The 19,167-nt window shown below is 39.2% G+C and overlaps 1 protein-coding gene across 12 annotated transcripts in view; it reads left to right on the top strand.

Annotated features, from left to right (window-relative positions):
• Nucleotides 1-19,167, top strand: part of TENM2 (teneurin transmembrane protein 2) — a 615,620-nt gene that overhangs the window by 501,551 nt on the left and 94,902 nt on the right. For all 12 annotated transcript variants that reach the window (XM_063168605.1, XM_063168602.1, XM_063168601.1 and 9 more), the window contains 2 exons: nucleotides 5,302-5,497; nucleotides 8,312-8,413. In XM_063168605.1, coding sequence (XP_063024675.1) covers nucleotides 5,302-5,497; nucleotides 8,312-8,413 — 298 coding nt within the window. The remainder of the gene's footprint in view (nucleotides 1-5,301; nucleotides 5,498-8,311; nucleotides 8,414-19,167) is intronic.

Genomic DNA, 19,167 nt, shown 5'->3' with positions numbered 1-19,167 from the left:
GAAGCAATTCTAAACCTCTTCATAAGTGGGGTTAATGAAACACACCGTGTATAAACTAGTATAGATCTGGTCTGAATCTGCAATATGAACCAGCATAAACCTCCCACATTCAGGCAGGGTCCTGGTGCTTGTTAATAGGGAGGTTCCTGCTGTAGTTTGCCCAGCAATCAAAATTCAGTCAAGCTGCTACCAAGAGAAATTATTTTAGAATAAGAAATGCAAGCTGTTACAGACCTGAATGAGTGAAAAGAAGCCTTGTTCTGACAGAAAGGAGCACAATACTTTTGTATGAATGAAAACAGTCTGAAGTTGACACCAGACGATATTTTAAAATTGAAATTTAAAATCTTTGTTTTTGTAGGTTAGGGACATGAGCTCTAAAGCAGTGAACAGCTTGACAGTTCATCACTGATCAGTGCTCATATGTCAAGCTGAGTAAAATCCTTTGTGGGAACAAGTCAATAATCAGCAAATTAGGTACATGATTAACCTGAGACAACAAGATGCAGTTCCTGTCTGAGAGCCCTGCTGAGATTTAACCTTCTCAGTATTACTGTTTAGCAAATATTCCAAGTGCCTGGTTTAGTCAGTCAAACTGATGTAGCTGTAAACTTGTCTGGATGCAGCCTGTGTGCTGTGTGCATGGGGAGGGGAGCTCTGAGGAGAGGCCAAAATGCAGTTTTGAGTGGCAAGCAGAGTACAAACAGGAATGCAGTGCTTTTGGGCAAAATCCCTCCAACCTGTGTACTGCTATGCAGAAATCCTATGCAGAAATAAAAAAATGCACATTGCAGGCTTGAATGATCAATAGGAATTTAGCAGAAGAGAGTCATATTAATAGAATTGATAATGTATAGAAAATGAACTGTAAATATCAAATAATGCATGAAGTGACTCTGCAGAGCTTACAGGAGTTGTGGTGTTGCTACATGCTGGTAGCACGTTCCAAATGATGCATGAAATGAGGTAACCTGAGAGGAACTTCCCTGGAATGTCTGGAGAAGGCAATGTGTGGGGCTGTATTGTTTTCATTTCCAGCAGCGTGGCTTATACTTATAAATGTTTCATGTCAAAACGAAAACTCTTTTCATTCAGACCAGGAAATGGCTTTATTTGAAAAAAAACCTTTGAGAGCAGGGGAGCATCAGTGTTTTCTTGGTTTTTAGCAGGTGCTCAAACACTTTCAGGTGCTCTGAGCACCTCAAGTTGCCTGGTGGCCACGGGGCTGGCCTGAACTGGCTGGATTGTGGAAATCCAAATGTGGGAACAAACCGCTTGGTTGGCTGCCATCATGGGTGTCAGATGTTTCATGGCCGTGTTTTAATGAATAATTACCAACTGGATTTTATGAAGAACTAATTTTAGAGCACTTTGCAAACAAGTTTCCCTGCCATATGTTTTCCTGGCTGCTTAGATCCTACAGGGCTTTGGCATAAAGGCGAATGCTGGCCGCCACCCCAGGCGCGCTCCCCCTCTCCTGTTGAACATGCATCCCTCGTTGAGACGAGAGCTCTAGGAGATCATTCTTTTCAATTCCTAATCTCAAAAACTCCTAGGCTTTTTGTGGAGGTATGCAAATTGTTTCAAATCTAAGAAAATCCCTGAAGATTATTGCAGCTCTCTGCATTTCCAATCCTGAGCCCTGCGAGCTCCCTCAGCTCCGCAGTGGTCACAAGTGGTTCCTTTCCTCTGTGTGTGGCTGGGCTCGGTGGCTTTGTGCAGTGCTGGACTCACAGCCATAGGTGTGAAGCTCCCAAACTGTTCTGCTGGCTCCCCATGGTTACCAGAAAAAGAAAGCCTTTATTAGCCCATGAATAAAATGCATCAGAGGGTAGAGAGCCCTGAATGGAGAAATTATAAAAACAAATTGCTCAGAAAGAACTTAGCATGAGGTTTTAGGTTTGTAAATAAAAGTAAGCGGTAGGATTTCAGTATGCTGGGTAGTAAAAATAAACAAACTCACCGAGAGAGGGGGAATTTGGAATTTGTTTAGCAGTGTAGGCTGGCAAGTCAGTTGCTTATATTGGGCTTTAATCATAGTAAGTACTCCCTGCTGCAAAATTGAACTCCGATGATGTAGTCATTTGGGATTTCTGCTGCATGTTGTTCCTGAGCTGTTTTAGCCATTTTTGTGACTTTCAGTATGAAGCCGTGAACTATAAAGGATCATTAAAAAAGAAAACAAAAAAGCCAAAAGTCAGTGAAACTTCCAAATTACTTCAGTGATTTAATTTGGTCTGACATGTCCATTCCCTAATTCATGTGATTTAGTGGCCTCTTCCTTAGCAGTTGTGTGTGTGTGTGTGTTAGATTAAGGATTCCACAGTTGCTTTTTCATGATCATGAAATTACTTGCCTCCTTTTCCTAGATGGGTTTTCTAATCTATTCATATATGCCAATAAGTAGCTTTAAAGCAAGAGTGATATCTTCAGCACAACATTATGTAAAAGTAATTAATCATGCAAGGGTGGTAAATCAAAAAATCAACAGGGCCATGAAAAGCAAAATGATAATTCAGCCAAGCATGTGAAGAAATCTTATCTGCTTATGAGTTCCCAGTGTCTTCTTGGTGACCCTTCAGTCAGGGATTTTCGATTTTGGGGCACAAATGCCTGATCCTTACTGACATATTAAGATTAATATACCCAGGGAAGGACCAGCAGATACATTAACTTCCTTCTTTCTTTTTTTTCCCTCAGTCCTGAGAAATCCAAAGAGGGATAAAAATGTATTATTGTTTTCTATATCGCTTTGCACCAGTACTACAGCATTCAGAGTTATCCAGATTCAGCCATTTTGCTTTTGCCTGGCCATTAAATTATTTGTCCTGGTTTGATTAAAGAGGGGCAATACCCCTTTTAACTGTACCAAGTTAAAATCACTGTGCCAAGGGACCTGCTCTCACCAGGTCACACCCCATCATCATGAAAAGAGATTCTGCAGCTAAAACTACTTCAAGCAGCTTCAGGCTGAAAACTCTTCCCCTTCGATCTGGCCAACTGCTGAGCCTTCTCTGCTATATGAGGTAGAATCAGCATCAAACAGGGGGAGGCAGAGGAACCTGCCAGCACAAGCAGAGAGGAACAGCGTGTTGCCAGTGAGAAATGTCAGCTTTTATTGCTGCTTCCCCAGTTGACCCTTTGTGAACAATTGTTCTGAAGAGCACAATTTCTTTTTCCCAAGATGTTGCCCAAGTAATAACATTTCCCAAGGAGGTGATGAGTCTGTCCTTAACCTCTGACTGTTAGACAATGGCTTTTAGCAATCTTCCCAAATGCCATTGATTTCAGAGATAGATATATGTGTGTTTGGTACCTCACATATGCTGAAAGTTACCGGCATGCCAGAATTCTCTACATCTCTGGCATGCTTTGCCTGAGTTTCACTAATTTATCTGATTTACCTTTTCCCATTTAAATCATATATGGAAAGGCTCAAGTGGATGGCAATCTGATATTGAGTGAAACTTTTTATTCCACTTCTCTTACTTTGTCCCTCATTTAAGAGCATAGAATCATAGATAGAGTACATAATGCACTCACTGTGATGATAGCTCTCAACATCAGTAGATTTGGGCTCAAATTCCTCCCTGCCATGGATTTGCTTTGTGGAAAGGCTGCAGGTCAGTGTCAGTTCCACAGTTTACCAGCAAGACAATAGTTCAGGCAGACATTTCCCTTTGTTGTAAGGCTGAGCATACCAGCTCTGTAATGCTGGTACATAAGAGGTTTTCAGCTGGAAAGGTGAGGTTTTATACCCCAGTTTTGGATAGATGTGATAGCACAAGAGTGCTAAATTTGTCTGTCTTCCACTAATAGGGAGAATCTTCATTATTTTATCACAAATTGTGAATAATTTACTAGGGCTCACAGTTCTTGAGTGGAATGCAGTGTGAAAGACAATCTGTGTGTCCTTCTCTGGATGTTTATTCTGTTTGGGAGGCAAGGTTACAGATTTCTGTTTAAGTTGAAAGTAGGAGAAGGTAGATGTTTTCTCATAGTTGTGGGCACAGCCTGGAAATGCAGAGGGAAATGTAATGAAGCTACTGGCAAGCAAGCACATACTATTACTGTATTTTATTGAACACATGCATCTTTCTTTAGACATGTCTATCTATCTCTATCTACTCCTACACAGATAAATGTGTCTAAAACAAGATGTGTTTTCATAGGGGACTTGTTATACAGCTATCAAAAGATTAGATATATTGGTTTTGGTGTTTCTTAAGGGCTTCCCTTAGATAGGGACTATGAGATCTACTCAGTTGAGCTTGAGAGCTCCAGAATCACAGACATTAATGACAGAAAAAAAGCCTATTAGGACAGCTCTCCCAGCTGCTTTGTTATGCAGAGTTATTCCCTCTTGTAGACTAACCAATATTTCTTCCAGTCTTGCTTAATTGTGGCATCTCCATTGGGAGGCTATTTACTGAGCTTAATAGATGGGAAGCTTATCTGACATTCATCTTAAATTTCTTTCTTTCTTTTTTTAGTTTCATGCCATTAATGGTGCCATCGCTCTTATGTTCTAAATAATCACTTGCTCTGTTTGATCCCTTTTCCAAAGATTAATGCAATGTTCTACCTTCTTTGGAAGCCATCCAAACAGAAATTCTCAGTTTTCCTTAATATATGTTCAATTCCCTTATTTGTGTTATTCCTTTCCATGCTCCCTCTGGTTTTTGTATCACACTTGCCCTGATTGTTCCTCATACAACCTCAGGTAAGCAACTTTTACTCTGTGATGTAAAAATTGTGCGGTGTATGTTTATCTGGTCATGAGTTACATTAGACAAACACATTTCCTGTCTGTGCTATTCCTGTTTCACATTCTGGGGGCTTCCATTCAACAATATGTCTGGTGTTACACCTCAGATATCTATTCCTGTTTCAAAAAGAATTTATTGCAGGCAATTGATTAGAAAAGGGTGTGGGTCTCCTGAATCTCTGAAAGCTGTGTAGGAACCTAAAATTAATGGGTCAAATAATAGATTTCAAATTGTTTCTCAAAAACCATCCTGTCAGTTTGTACGTTTTGTGATCACTTATGCAGAGGAAAGATGCATAATTCTAGGTCACTGTTTAAGAAAGAATAAAAGTCACGGAATCTCTTTGTGTTCCATGGTCAGCTAGTAAATGTTAGTTTCTCATTTCTTCCAGAATACCATTTTATAACAAGGTAGAGGAGAAAAATAGAGAGGCAGATTTTTGTATTCAGTTCTGTATTCAGGTCTGTTAGTTTGGGGTTTTGTTTGTGTTCTCTTTTTTTTCCCCCCTGGTTTTTGTTTTTCCTCCCCGCAGTACGATTTCATGGAGCGCTTGGATGGCAAGGAGAAGTGGAGCGTGGTGGAGTCGCCGCGGGAGCGCCGCAGCGTGCAGACCCTGGTGCAGAACGAGGCCGTGTTCGTGCAGTACCTGGACGTGGGCTTGTGGCACCTGGCCTTCTACAACGATGGCAAGGACAAGGAGGTGGTCTCCTTCAGCACGGTCATTTTGGGTAGGTGCTCCCACCAGCTGGGCACTTTTCTTCTCTGTTTATACCCTGCCTTACCCAAAGTTGGAATATTTTCCTGCAGTGTTTGGCCTGTTTGTCCTTATGTGATGCTGTGCACTTTTTTCCTCAACACTGCTTTAGCAAAGAATCAGTAATGGGGTGTGCTGACTTTAATTCACTAATTTTTCTCTTAATATTTTAGCATTCCCATAGATCTCGAGTTTACTTTTGGAAAACAAGGCTCAGAAAATTCAGTGTGGTTTGAAGCATTCCCCAGCTAATGTTCCTCTCCCTTATCTCTGTCATTTTGCTACTTTTTATTTGCTTCTCTGAAGATGCTTCTTTACACCCAGGTGGTATAGTATCCAACAGGAGAGCTGTTTAATCTTGGTGGAAAGACAGCTCAAGAAAATGATACCTGCAAATGAGATTATTGTTTGCAGCCATCCTAGAGATTAATTGAGCCAGTTAATTAGCTGTATGTTGCTTTACGGCTTACCACTCACCTAGCAGTGAGTCATCTCCTCAACGTGGCGGAAGAACATCCAGCTGCAGTTTTGTTAGAATAGGATTACATTCAGTTGAGAATCAAACTGAGTCTAAATTTTCCAAGCTTTATTAGATTTGTTGTCCTTTGAAGCTCTTAATGAACTTTGCTGACTATCTTTCCACAGAGGTGTAACAAATTCTGAGGTATCCTTTGTGATATTCTGTCCTGGCTGGTGAAGTCTGAAATGGCACTGTGTTGTATAAATCTGTAATTCCTCTTACTTCAGGGAAGGTGTAAAAAGTCAAAATGAGGGTTTAGATTTGATGAAAAATAGTCAGAGGTGTTTTCTAGTCTTGCCATATTAATATGTATCTTAGATTTTTTTCCTTTTACATTAATATAGCATTCAGTCTGTTTGCCTAAATCCCAAAGGGAGTAGGTGAATAATCAACACTGTCATTAAGTACAAGCATAATTGTTTCTGTTCCCCTGAATTAAGATGAAAAAATACTTTTCTGTGAATGTTAAAAAATTAGTATATATACATAGTGGTTCCACAAACTATCAATTACACAAAAAGCTTTTGCATCACTTCTCTAAATTCCTCCCCTGCCAAACTATGACATTATATAATTTTCCCCCATATTTTCCATAGAAGGCTTTTTCCACTTCTCTAAAACCAACAATATTTGTGCTCATATCTTGTTTTGCCCCTGTTGTGCTTAGAAAACCTTGGGATATTATAAGCTGCCCTTTACAGGGTTGCCAGGTCAAGGCTATTGCTTTCAAGAGCATCAAAGGTGTAATAGCCAGGTAGGCTACTTGATAGAGCAATGATAGTGATTGAAATGAAATCTGGAGAAAAATATAGTGTTTTATCTGGTTCTACACACCTTGTATCAGATGCTTCATAATGAAAGGCTCTGAGACAGCTGAACATCTCTCTGGTGTGGAAGAGGAGGAAGAATAACAGAAATTATGTGAACTCCTAGACAATACTAAATTCACCATGATTTTGAATACATAGAAAATGCTTTTGTGTGCCATGAAGCAAAATAATGAATAAATCTATAAACAAGCTTCTTCATGAGACAAATTGATATCTTTGAGAATTACGTTTCAATTTTTACTTTCCGTTGTTTATATGACTCATTTCAAGAGCCCAAGCTAATGTCATCTCTTTAAAAATTTGCTTTAGTGTCCTGTAACTGTAAAATTAGATTTAAAGTTCTACTTGAATCCTTTTCTTCTTTGCAGTTTTATTTGACAAATAAAAATACTCTCCATAGTTCTGCTAGTTCCAAATCCAAATTCTCTTTTCTGTGTTGTACAGCAGCTTGATTTGGTGCCTGGGGCTGTCAGAACCATTTAGTTTGGAACCACAGGTCCCACAACAACAGAGAATGATAGTGAAGAATAATATTCCAATTAGATTTTTGTTCCAATAATTCCCTGTTGAAAATATGTTCTGCTGAAATCCAACAGCTTTCAAATTAAAATAATTTTAAGAATTGATTTCAAAAACGGAGTTTTATCTTTAGATTGTTTTTATGCAAAGTAGTGTGTGCCTTATCCAAATGATAACAGAAATTGTGGAAAATAAGTATTTTGGTGCAGCTGAAATGTTATCAGGCTTATGTGTCTACTCTTCTCATATTATTGAGGTCATCAACATTTCAGTCAGTCACTCGAACTCTGATATTAAACTTTGTCCTGTGTTTTACAGAACTCTTCTTCATTCACTTGCACAGCCACCTGCATCTTTTAATTCATTTCTTTAAGGGTCGAGTAGATTTGCCACAGCAAAAGAGCTCCTCTTTGTCATGTTCAGCAGATACTTTTGTCAGCTTAATTAATGAGGCTTCAAATGCCTGTAGAAGGAAAAGAAGACAGAGTCCTTGGGATGATCAGTTTCCCATGGCAGGGTGGTTGAGCAAGAACAGTCTCATTGCAAAAGGGAGAGTGTTGATTTTCCTGAGGAAGCATTGTGTTTGCTGCACAACATAAACTCAGCATGGCTGTAGAAGTCTGAAGAGGTCTTGCCTATTTTTGGAGCAGAGGATTTGAGCACTGTCAGAAGACCTTGGGTTCTGATAAAGCCCAGAACTTAATATGTGACTTTAGTGTGTGTCACTAGATCTCTACATGTACTCATGCTCTCATGAAACTGTGCATTCTGCCTCACCTGAACCTTGTGCTGCTATTATTGTTAGGAGTTTCGCTTCTAAGTATTGAGGACAAATTAAAATGAAGAAAAAAATAAGCAAAATATCTGTAGCCTAAGAAGGAACCAAGCAATTAATGTACTTGCGATGCTTCAATTTCAGACTCAGTGCAAGACTGCCCACGTCATTGCCATGGGAATGGCGAGTGTGTCTCAGGTGTCTGCCACTGTTTTCCAGGATTTCATGGAGCAGACTGTGCTAAAGGTATCATTTTCCCTATATTTACAAATAACCACAGTGTGTGTCTGTCATCTATTGATCTACAGTGCCTGCTACCTAGAATGGGTCTGAGTTAGGTTGAAATGGAACAATTTGCTTTTTTTATTCTTAGATCTTGAGGAAGTATTGCCGCATTTCCAATGAGCTTGCATAGCTACAGCCTTTTTTTGTGGCAAACGTAGTAGACAGAAATGGCAGAAAATATTTATTTTCTGGAAAAGTGGATGAATTATCAATGCTTTCTGATAATCTGGTCTGCAAGAAAAGACTGATTGTCTTCATTGATAGAGTGTAGTACATACTCTGGCTTGCTTGAGCCTTACTTTTAGTACAAAGCATCTTTCTTGCATATAAAATTACTCTTTGACCAAAGGAACTTTACCTTTTGTAGGAAAATAGGTAGGACCTGATAAAATCTTAAAATGAACATTTTGTGAAATGTCAGTTGTAAATTTTAACAACTAAAACTGGGAAATACACTGCTATCAAGGATTAACTAGAAATCTAAATGACATCTTTGGATTGGCAGTGTGTGTTCATTAGGTTTTTCTGAGAGCTTTGGATAGCAGTGGTACGGAAATGATTCATAAAGGACAACCTCTTTAGTTTGTACAGCCAGTAGCAGATGTGTTGTTTAAATTCAGTGGCTTGGTTGTATTGCCCTCTGCTCCTGAGCACACTCAGGACATTTTACAGTTTGCTTCCTTCTTAGTTTGTGTGAGATTTAGGCACACTATCAATAGCATGCTTACAGTTATTTTCCATGGGGTTTTTAGGGTTCCAAGGGGAAAAGCCTGGTGTTTGAAAGCTTTTTAAGATTACTTGAAGGGCCTTAGAAATTTGCTCATTTCTTCTTAGATTCCTGATGCAGTCATGGGGAGAGTTCATTGTGCCCCACCTCTGTCACTGCTGTGGCACATCCATGTGTCGATCAAATACTCCTTGATTAGCTGCCATAGTTGTACTGGAGTGAGTAATTTCTGGGTTTTGTCTCCACACTTGGCTCTTGAAGATACCCCAGTACAAAAAAAAAAAAAAAAAAAAAAAAAAAAAAAAGAGAAATAGAGACCCCAAGGGGCTTGAAAAGCTAAGACTGCTATTTCGGCATTCACCCTGCTCATTTTACAGAACATTCAAGTAGTTGTTTGATTACCTGAGAAATTAAGACAGCTGGTAAATCTGGAGAGGAGATATCTGTATTGCACAAAGTGAATGGTGTGATAATGTGAGCTATAAATACAGACTGACAGCTCTGTGCTTTTTCTGTGGTGTTAACCTGTGAAAGTATGCATGCAGTGGCTGTGTGCTTCACTGCCACCCTTCACACATACATGGCCATTATATCAACTCATTTGCATTCTGAGTTGTGCAGCAATCCTGCATTGTCTACTGAACCTCTGTGTAGCACTGTGTGCTGTGTTAGTGCTAGAAAATACTTCCTTCAGGCTGTGACAGATAAATAGCTTTTGAATAGGGTGCTTGTCAAACTATTTGTCAGGCTTCTCCTGCCCCTCAGTGCATTCCCTCTGCTTCCTGCTTTGTCCTTTCTGTGTTGTCTCTTTCCCCTCAAAAGCAGAAATGGTTTCATGGAAGCTTCCTTCAACTCTGGTACTGTTTTCTTGTCAGACATGATGGTATTTCTAAAGAACAAAGAAGCCTGAAAAACTGCACAAGATGAGAACATGGGTGTGTTGACAGAACTCGTGTTTCTGTGCTGGAACAGCTGCACAGTGTTACCCTGAGAGCTGGGTGGAAGGGGTTTTTGCCTCACCCCTTTCATGCCTGTTCTCACAGCCACAGGCTTTTCTGCTTACTTGAATGCTCTTCATATGTGAGAGCAGTGTCAGAACTCAGAAATCAAAATTGGAATTCTGTGCAGGGTAAACACAGTAAAATGCGATAGAGAATCACATCCTTTACATCATACATACTACATGTATGGACACATGTTTAATGTACATCTACCATAATGTTAAATTTATATTTGAACTGTCACAAGTATGGAAGGATAATGTTTTTTTTCAATTTCATTTTTTCGATCATTATTTCCTTAGCAATGCATCTTTCAATGTCTCACTTCTCCACCATAAAATAAAAAATAAGTTGAGTCAAGACTCAAATGTGGAGAAAATGTGAGCAAGTTCCTCAGATGGCTTTTAGAACTTGGTCCATGCAGTAAAAGCAGTCTGAGAGCTTCCCTTTGTGTGAACCCCAAGTCTGACAGATATGAAACACAATCCTTCATCCCAGGGCTGATGCTGAGGCCATCAGAGGCAGTGAGACATCAGGGGAGTCTCTGCAAACCATTTGCAGGCAGTGCACAGGGACCCCTCCATCCACATGGTTCTAAAATACAAAAATGAAGGAAAGCTGTGAGACACAGCACAGATTTGACTTCAGATCCATTAGCTTCAAGAAAACACTATGAAAATTATTGGAAAGAGATGAACTTTTGGCCCAACCCACAGGGTGTAACACACTTTCATACCCTGATTGAAATGGAACAAACTTCACCCTCTCAAACACTCCTGCCAAACGCTGTGTGGGGTATTTCTCATTCTCATTCTGTGGAAATAGCTTATTATCTGGTCTTCAGTATCAGCAGATTTACTCCATTCTTGCTTAGGCAAAATTCCCTTTGGAGTTTATCCTTATTAAGGTTAAAGAATTTCATCTAACATACAAAAAAGGTAATGATACATTTTGATCTCATGTGGATAAGATATGGCATACAAAGAAAAAGAAAATCTGATAATCAAAGGATAATTCCATGCAGAGATGTGTCCTGATAAAGCAAGTGTGTACAGTTAAAGCCAGTGGAAGATTTGCTGTGAATTGAACTGCACTGTGAGTAACCTCTTGTCCACAATTATGTGTAGGAGCTATTGGTGAAAAGAGATTCTCTGGCCAAGGATCAATTAAAGAATCAGACATGCAGCTGTGATTATTGTTATTTTTTGGTGTTTTGCACCTTTTTCTATTCATCTCTATTTTTCTGTAAGCTCTGTGATAAAACCACTGAAGTATATCAAAAAGTCCCTGCTTAGAATTGTTGCTGTTTATGTCTGATCCTAGTTTGGATTTTCAAGGTCTGTGGTGAATCTGCAGCAGGCATCCATCAGCATGTCCTGCCTTTGACCACTTGGGAATGGAGTTCAGTGCTACAATGAGTTGAGTTCTACAAGTGACTCAGACTTGGCTATAATTTCATTTCATCTCATAAGATATTTGAAGGGCATGCAACTCTTCCACTCCTTTAACAAAACCACTTCCAAAGACTCTGTCAAATACTATTTTGCAACTGTGAGCAGAGCCTCCTTTAATTTTGCATTTTAAAATACTTGGATTTGCATCATAAGCATCTTTAGCTAATCTGAAAAGGTGAACAATGCACCATCACATAGGATTTCTACATTGATATGATGAGCATAGCCTGCTAAGAGATGGTGTCCAATTTGTGAAAGAAGGACAAAAATGGAGTCAAGTAGCTTATGTCAACTGCCATGAAGTTGCCATTTAGCAGATACTTCTAGTTGATTATGCAATGTAATAAGAAACATGTTTAATATTTTAATCTAAATGAAATGAAGGCTTTTGGATTTTTTTTTAAACCAGAAATTTGTGCGATGTTTGATCAGTTGACTTTTTAATCTGATTTTAAGAACTCTAATTATTCAGATTTATGTTATTCGCAATTTCTTTTCCTGTTCTCCTTGTGTGGGTTTTTCATTATTTTATTTTCATTCTGTTTGTTTTTGGCTTACTGGCAAAGGACGGCGCCACTTTAATAAGTATAAAAAGAAGGGTAGGTTTTTTTAAATTTCCTTTTATTTCTTTTGCAACATCTATTTAGTTTGAAATAGTTACAAAGCTGTAACGTGTAGTCTCTCTCTCTTTAAATTTATTCTAATGGATTTGCTGTTTGCACCACAGTAAGAATTCCTACCATTGCCATTTTCTTTGTTATGTGTGGGCTATTAATCTCTGTACAAAAAATGTAAGAAACTGTCAATTATTAGGTAAGTAAGGTATAATTACTAGAAGTAGCAACTCTTGCATTTTTGTAGTTGTTATCTAATTTCTGTTGTTTGAGACTCATCTTGCTCTGAGGCTTTTCAGAGGCTTCTTGCTTTGACAACAGTGCATAAAATAATGTTTTTTTCATCCATGGAACACACTGCTTGAAACTGCTGTCTTTGTGTTGTGTCCAGAATGCTCCCAGTGGCACACACTGTTCTGGGAGTGATTGCAATGGGGACAACATTAAATTTTGGGGTGCATCCTGCAGAATAACTCAGTACCTGGTTCATTGCTGTAGAGCACATGGCCCACAGGAATGGATGATGTCCAGCTGCTCATGTATAGGAGTGTACATCATCTCTCTGTGTGACTCAGGGAATCACTATTTGTTGTCAGAACTTGGGCTGAAGTTTTAGGAACTGGAAACAGCTTAAGCAGACAGAGGCTGCCTGGACTCTGAAGGAAAAGGTGAGGGGATGCTGAATCCCCTTTTCCCTCTGCCCGCAGCACATGGCCATGGCCTCACAGAGGAGGTGGGGCAGCACTTTGGGCCTTCCATGGCACAGTCAAACTGGAGAAAGGGTCTTGAACTATTCAAGTGTCTCCCTTCAAATGCAGTAACAGGATCAGAGAAATGAGGGAGGGTGGATCAAACATGGTGATGCCATCACCAGATGGGTTTGCAAAGCAAAGCTGGAAAGGAGAAGTGTAAAAAATGGCAGGTTGGTGGCATTATTACAATGTTGTCCTGAGCAATAATATAAGTTAAAGGTGACCTGTTGTGGTTAATCCTTTACACACAAAGCAGACAAAAGCAGCAACTGACTCCAGGGATGTACCACCTCAATACAAGTTTAAAGGGAATGTATGGGAACCAATTGACAGATATGAAAGTACAGGGAAAAATGGTGAAAATGCAGTGTTATAGAAACACCAGCAGTGTGACTGTTGTCATCTTGGGGGAACACTGTGGTAAAGGCAGTTTGAAAGAGGGGTGATGGGGCAGATAACATCTTTGTGGATAATGGAGGGAAATGGGGCCTTCAGAGGAGAGACTGAGCACAGGAAACAGCTCAAAAAAAAAAGAAAAAGCAGTTCAAAAATTTCACTTTCAAAAGCATCCTATCCTAACTTCTAGAAGGGTTGAAGTCAGAATTCAAGCAGTGAGCAGTGTGGGCTGAAGGGGATCTGTAACTGAAGTTAGAGCATGAGGTCCATGTTCCATAAGATAAAAGACCTGAAAAAAGACTGGGAAAGAAGAGGCACACAGATGAAGGTTAGATTAATAAATTAGCAATGTAATTAGTGAAGCAGTGTTGCATATAAACATGACTGAAGAAGACTGAATTAATCAATGTGGAGAAAAAGGTGTTTATTTAATGTAGATTTTATTTACTGGAAGCCAGGGCAGAATTCTGACCTAGAGAGGCAATGCAGAATCAAGTCCATAAAAAACTTTGTCAAAGCCTGAGTGTGAGGCAAGAAAAAAAGTTAAAAAAATAATCCAGACTATGAACTTTAATGAAAAGTAGAATGATGGTATTTTCCACTTTGATAGAGCAAGAATGCAGGGTAGATCTGAGAAGAAGTGAGATAGAGGAAAAAAAGGTAAATCAAAGAAGAAATAACTATTAGTAAGCATTTTAGATGTTCATAATCATAGCATGTATCATTTTACACTGTACTGTTGAAGGAAGAAAAAAGAAGTGTGCTTTTCTCTGGAAATGCTGCATTCCTGACTTGTCACCCACACACATCTCACATCCTTTCTTGCAGTTGACAGAATCCAGCATGTTCAGCTTCTCTCTTTGTACCTCTCTCTGGGTGGGTTTGTTTTGGGGTTTTGTGTATTTATGTGTGTATGTGTGCCAACTTGTGTGCGTGCTGCAGCAGCAGCACAGCCCTGGCTTGTCACTCAAATCTTCCCTCACAGTGGGTGGAAGCATCATTCTGATGCTTGAACAGACAAGGCTGCCTTTGGCAGTGTTCCCCACCAGCAGTTCCCACCTCTCTGACTCAGTACCTTAAAGTGCCTTTGTTATAAATTTTCTTCTTGTTTTCCCAGTCTCACATTTTATTAGCAGGCTATTTTCATTTCTTGCTAACTGGTCATGTCCTCAGTTGAGGACAGGTTTTTATGTACAGGGCAGTGATTGCCTGCCTCCCCTTGTTTTTCTTGGTTTTACAGAACTGCATTACACTCTAAAAAGGAGCTTGTGCCATTAACTCTGGCTAATATTAATTACAGAATAAATAAATAGACATACAGCCTATTTTGACAATGACTGACAGGCATTGCTGTCTATCAGCTGCTAGCTGGCCTGCATGAAATGAGATAGTAGCTTTGATCCAGTGTCAGGCAGCCAAGGGGTGCCAACACAAAATCCATCACTGCAACTCTTTCTAATTGGCAATTTAAGCAGGGGCCAGGGGCTGGAGGGGTCACAGGCTGAATTCTTTCAGATTGTGAGTGCTCATGGCTCCAGAAGGGGCTCAGGGCAACAGGAGCCATCGTGTCTGCTCTGAGTGTCCTCATCAATCCTCAGGGATCCTCCTGGAGACTGGAAATAAGAACAGGGGCTGTTTGGAGGGGCTGGGCTCTAGAATTCTGCAGCAGATACCTTGTTAAATTTGTTACAACACAAAGCATTTAACATATAACATTTCACTGCTGCCTAGAGATGTGTACCTGTCCCTCGAGCACAGTGTAGATTGAACAGGAGGATTAGCAGTGCTCAGATTGCTCCTTTTTCTGCACCAGGCTGGAATTGGTGCTCCTACCCTCTGCATTCTTTGTAAGAAAGTATTTGCAAAGTTGAAATAGCACCCAGGACCTCCTTGTAGCATAAAGGAATTCAAGTATTCCTTAAAGGAATACTTGAGTTTATAATACTTCAAGTATTTGAGATATAATTAAGTATTTGAGTATATAATACTTTAAGAATATAAGTTTCAACATGCAAAATATTAACTTCACATTCTTCTTAAAGTTTCTACAGCTTCTGCTGATTCCAGCACTGAATTTAGGGTTATAAAGAATTTATCTGCAAAAGATCTTTTCCTGAATTGTTTAAAGTGGAGATTCCCCTGTTGTTTAGAAGTACATCCTTCATTCTTTTTGTTATGGTTGGGGCTCTACAGGTAAACAAAAACGCTTTAAACTTTTTAACAAAATGTATTTAATGTTGTTAAATACACCTAATAGTTGCATCTCATGTAGCAATTTATTAGCATGTTTTCTTTATTAAACCACCAGTAAACATACAGGCAAATTTTTCCATGTGAATTACATTGTCCTTTCATGTATATCTGAGTTCATGTTGCAGCCTGTGAACTTGGAATTATGCATGATTCCTTTTCCCAAAGAGCTTGTAGGGTAGTGGTGCAGCTAAGAAGGCAGATTTATTCTGCAGGAGGAAATTTCAGACAAAGCTGAAAGGATTAAGAAAAAAAATAATGGGGAATACTGAGGAATTCAGTAATGGATGAAGAAGAAAATTATTGACAGAAGTCACTGATGCCAGTGATGGACAAAACATGATAGGTGGAAAGTGGACATGTAAGGAGTTATAATTCTCTGATTTCAGCAAACACTCAGGTATTTTGGTGTGATCATTCTCTACCCCACCTGGAGAAACTCGGGGACTAAAGAGAGCCACAGGCAGTAAGTACTGCAGCTGAGCTGGAACCAAATTTTATTGGCTTAGTATTATTGGAAAGTTTGCTTTGCTTATGTCCAAGATGGAAAGCACATGGAAACACAGCAAAATCTTATTAATGGATTTTTCTTTAACAGAATTATGTAATATTTGCATACTTAATAAAACCTGGGTATATTCATTTGAACTCTCACAGCTGCCTTTGAAGACTGCTGTGTTATCAGTTACTTCTCTTCCTTCCCTTCTTAAACATGCGCAGCACAAGCACATCTATTTGCACAAATATCTTCTGTTTCAATGGAGTTCCAGTAGGTAGAATATTTCAAAAGGTTCTGAGTGCAGCAGGGAAGTGGACATCCATATAAATACATGCAGGACAAAAACCATTGTGCAGCTTAGTTCTGGCAACCCAAAAAGCTTTTTTCCTTCCTAATACTTCCATTGGGGGCCAAGAATTTCTCTGCTCCCACTCAGCTCTGCTGAGCTGAATTGTGCTCACTGTGCTGTATGCCTTGTAATTTGTTTTTGTGCTTAATTGGTTAGCTTATCTAATTGTATTGCAATCTACATTTTGGTTTTATTTTGCTTTGTCTCCCTGGAATTGTACTGGTGTTTATTTCATTACGTTCTAAGGGTTCATCCTGGCAGTTGTGTTGGGATCTTCTTGTAGTCCTTGTGATGATGGTAAATGTCATTGAAGTGACTATGATTAAGTAGTATTGTGAATCACATTATAGAAATACAGCTGTTGTCAGACATCCTTAGACATTTGCCATCCCTGAATAACAGAAACAGCCCTGAATCACAGCCTCAGATTTCAGCATGCATGACTTTGTTCACACCTACACTATATCTGGATTCAAAACTGTAATTTAGTTATTTTCTATATTTAGTTCTTACTTCAGTAAGATTAAATTCAGTTAACTGTCATCCCCATTCTCTTTCTCAAACAAACAAAAAATCTCTAATTCAAATGTAGAAAAATGTTTAAATATCTGCAGCTAATGTGGAACTGTGCAGTTAAACATGTTATGATTTAAGTTTTCTGGTAGATTTAACAAGGCAAATAATAGTAACTGAAATGAAACCAAACCAGCCTGCATCTTAAATACCTTGAATGCTGCAGGCTGCAGGTGCAGTCCTGAATCTATTGCACTGCTGTTTAGCCAGAGCTGAGCCACTACCACAGGAGCAAGCATTTTTACACCATTCACTGGCAATGGTGTAAAACTTAAACTTACAAAAATATTTTAAGAAATATTTCACTTTTTTTTTTTTTTGTTCCTTTTTCTAAAAGGAGTTTTCCTAGTTGGTGAGTGACTTTGTGCAGTTAGTGCTTTTCTGTTATGGATCACAACACTTATGTTTGGAAGGGAATTTCTGGTATTTGGTGTTTGTCCTTAGCACTCCTGTTTGTGAGCATCATCTCACTGCTGCTCTTTTGAAGCATCATCTCTTTGACTCCTCACTGACTCTTTCCACTGAGGTAGCAACTGAACACTCTGAAATAGTTTAGTTCTGCCTTCCTCCACAGTTTTCCTAGTGATGAAGTTATCAAAACATAGGAATGAATATCTACATGCCTGTCTATGACAGTAGCTGATTTCAACATCTGCTGGTTCCCATCTGTTGGTAGGAAGTAAAACTTGTTTCTCTGCGTGGTCTTGTAGCAACTTCACTACTTTTATCTAAAGCAGGAATTTCACAGCTCTGATTCTGTGTTACTCACAGAAAAAGAGTTGGTTTGGTTGCTTTGGGTTTTTTCCTTCCTTTTAGAAGGCATAAAATAAGTGGCAAACTGATCAGTCTCATTCTTCTGTGGTAAGTCAGAACCAGAGCAAGGGAACTTCCATTTCTTTGAATGCACTGATGCGTGTGAAAAAGAGATTGAACTGTGCTGCTCTTTAAGGGTGCAGCAGAGAGGCAGGACCTGATCTGGATTGGCTGCAAATCACTTTCTGCACTGTGTGGGGAACTGCACCCTTCCCTTAGCACAGGCAGAGCTTCTGCCATGGTGGAGAGAGAAACAACCTGGCTGACCAAGAGCTGAATCCAGAATGTGCTGACAGAACCAAGTCCTGGCACAGCTAGCTGATTTATCCAGTGTCAGTACACTCAAATGTCCTTCTTTTTCTCCATCTCCAATTTGTAGTTTGTTTTATGCCACTTGAAATTCTTTTTTTTATGTGCAGCTGTGCCTTCTCCTGGGAGACAGAACAGTGGTCTCTTTCCCTCCCCTGAAGCACTCCAACATCTTCATCTAAGATCTTTGTTGGTGGTTAGTGAGATTGTCTAAGCTTATCTTCACAAAAGCAGTAATGTGGCTTCAGTCCTCTCAATCCACCATTAAAATAGTTCTGAGGTATTTGATATTGGCTTAGTTTTGATTTCCTTATTCTTATGGACTGCATTATTGTTACTGCAAATATTACAGGGGTTAAATAGTCAAGCAAAATTTACTTGTACCAACTGAGCAACCTCAAAGACACTGTTCGAAAAAAATGTTGCATTTCTGGAAATTGGTTCTAGTGTGGGAAGACATATTTGTATTTCTTACATAGATTTTTTGTAACAGTTGTTAAGCTAAGCAATTATCTAATGGAAACAGGTACTTTGTCCAATGGTAGAGGAGGGAACAGCAAGTGTTTTCTTTTTGATGGATAGGCTCACACTGAAGGCATGAGAAAAAATATGACCTTTGTGATAAATTTGGGCCAAAGCAAAAGTTTGCTGAGTGTTCAGAAGAATGTAAATATTAATTGTGCAGTTAATGCTGTCCAGTCACTTCTATAAAAATCATCCCATTTTTTTTGTAGAACAGCTTAAGTAGTTATCGATTGAGAACTTCTATAACTCCCAAAATGGAGGCATCCCCATATCTCTACAGGTATTTTAAATGAATTGAATTAATCATAGGCTTAAAAGTCTCTGGTGATCTTCGTTAAGTTTCCTTGGTTTAATTAAAACATCTGTGCGGTTTTAATTTATCGATTCATCCAACTCATATGTCATGTTTTTAACACACCCCAGCATGCTCTGCATCATTTTTAACCCGATTTC

The sequence above is a fragment of the Melospiza melodia genome, chromosome 14 (assembly GCF_035770615.1).
Source record: "Melospiza melodia melodia isolate bMelMel2 chromosome 14, bMelMel2.pri, whole genome shotgun sequence".
Lineage (NCBI taxonomy): Eukaryota > Metazoa > Chordata > Aves > Passeriformes > Passerellidae > Melospiza > Melospiza melodia.
Note: the sequence above shows the minus strand (reverse complement) of the source record. Positions and strands in the feature narration are given on the sequence as shown.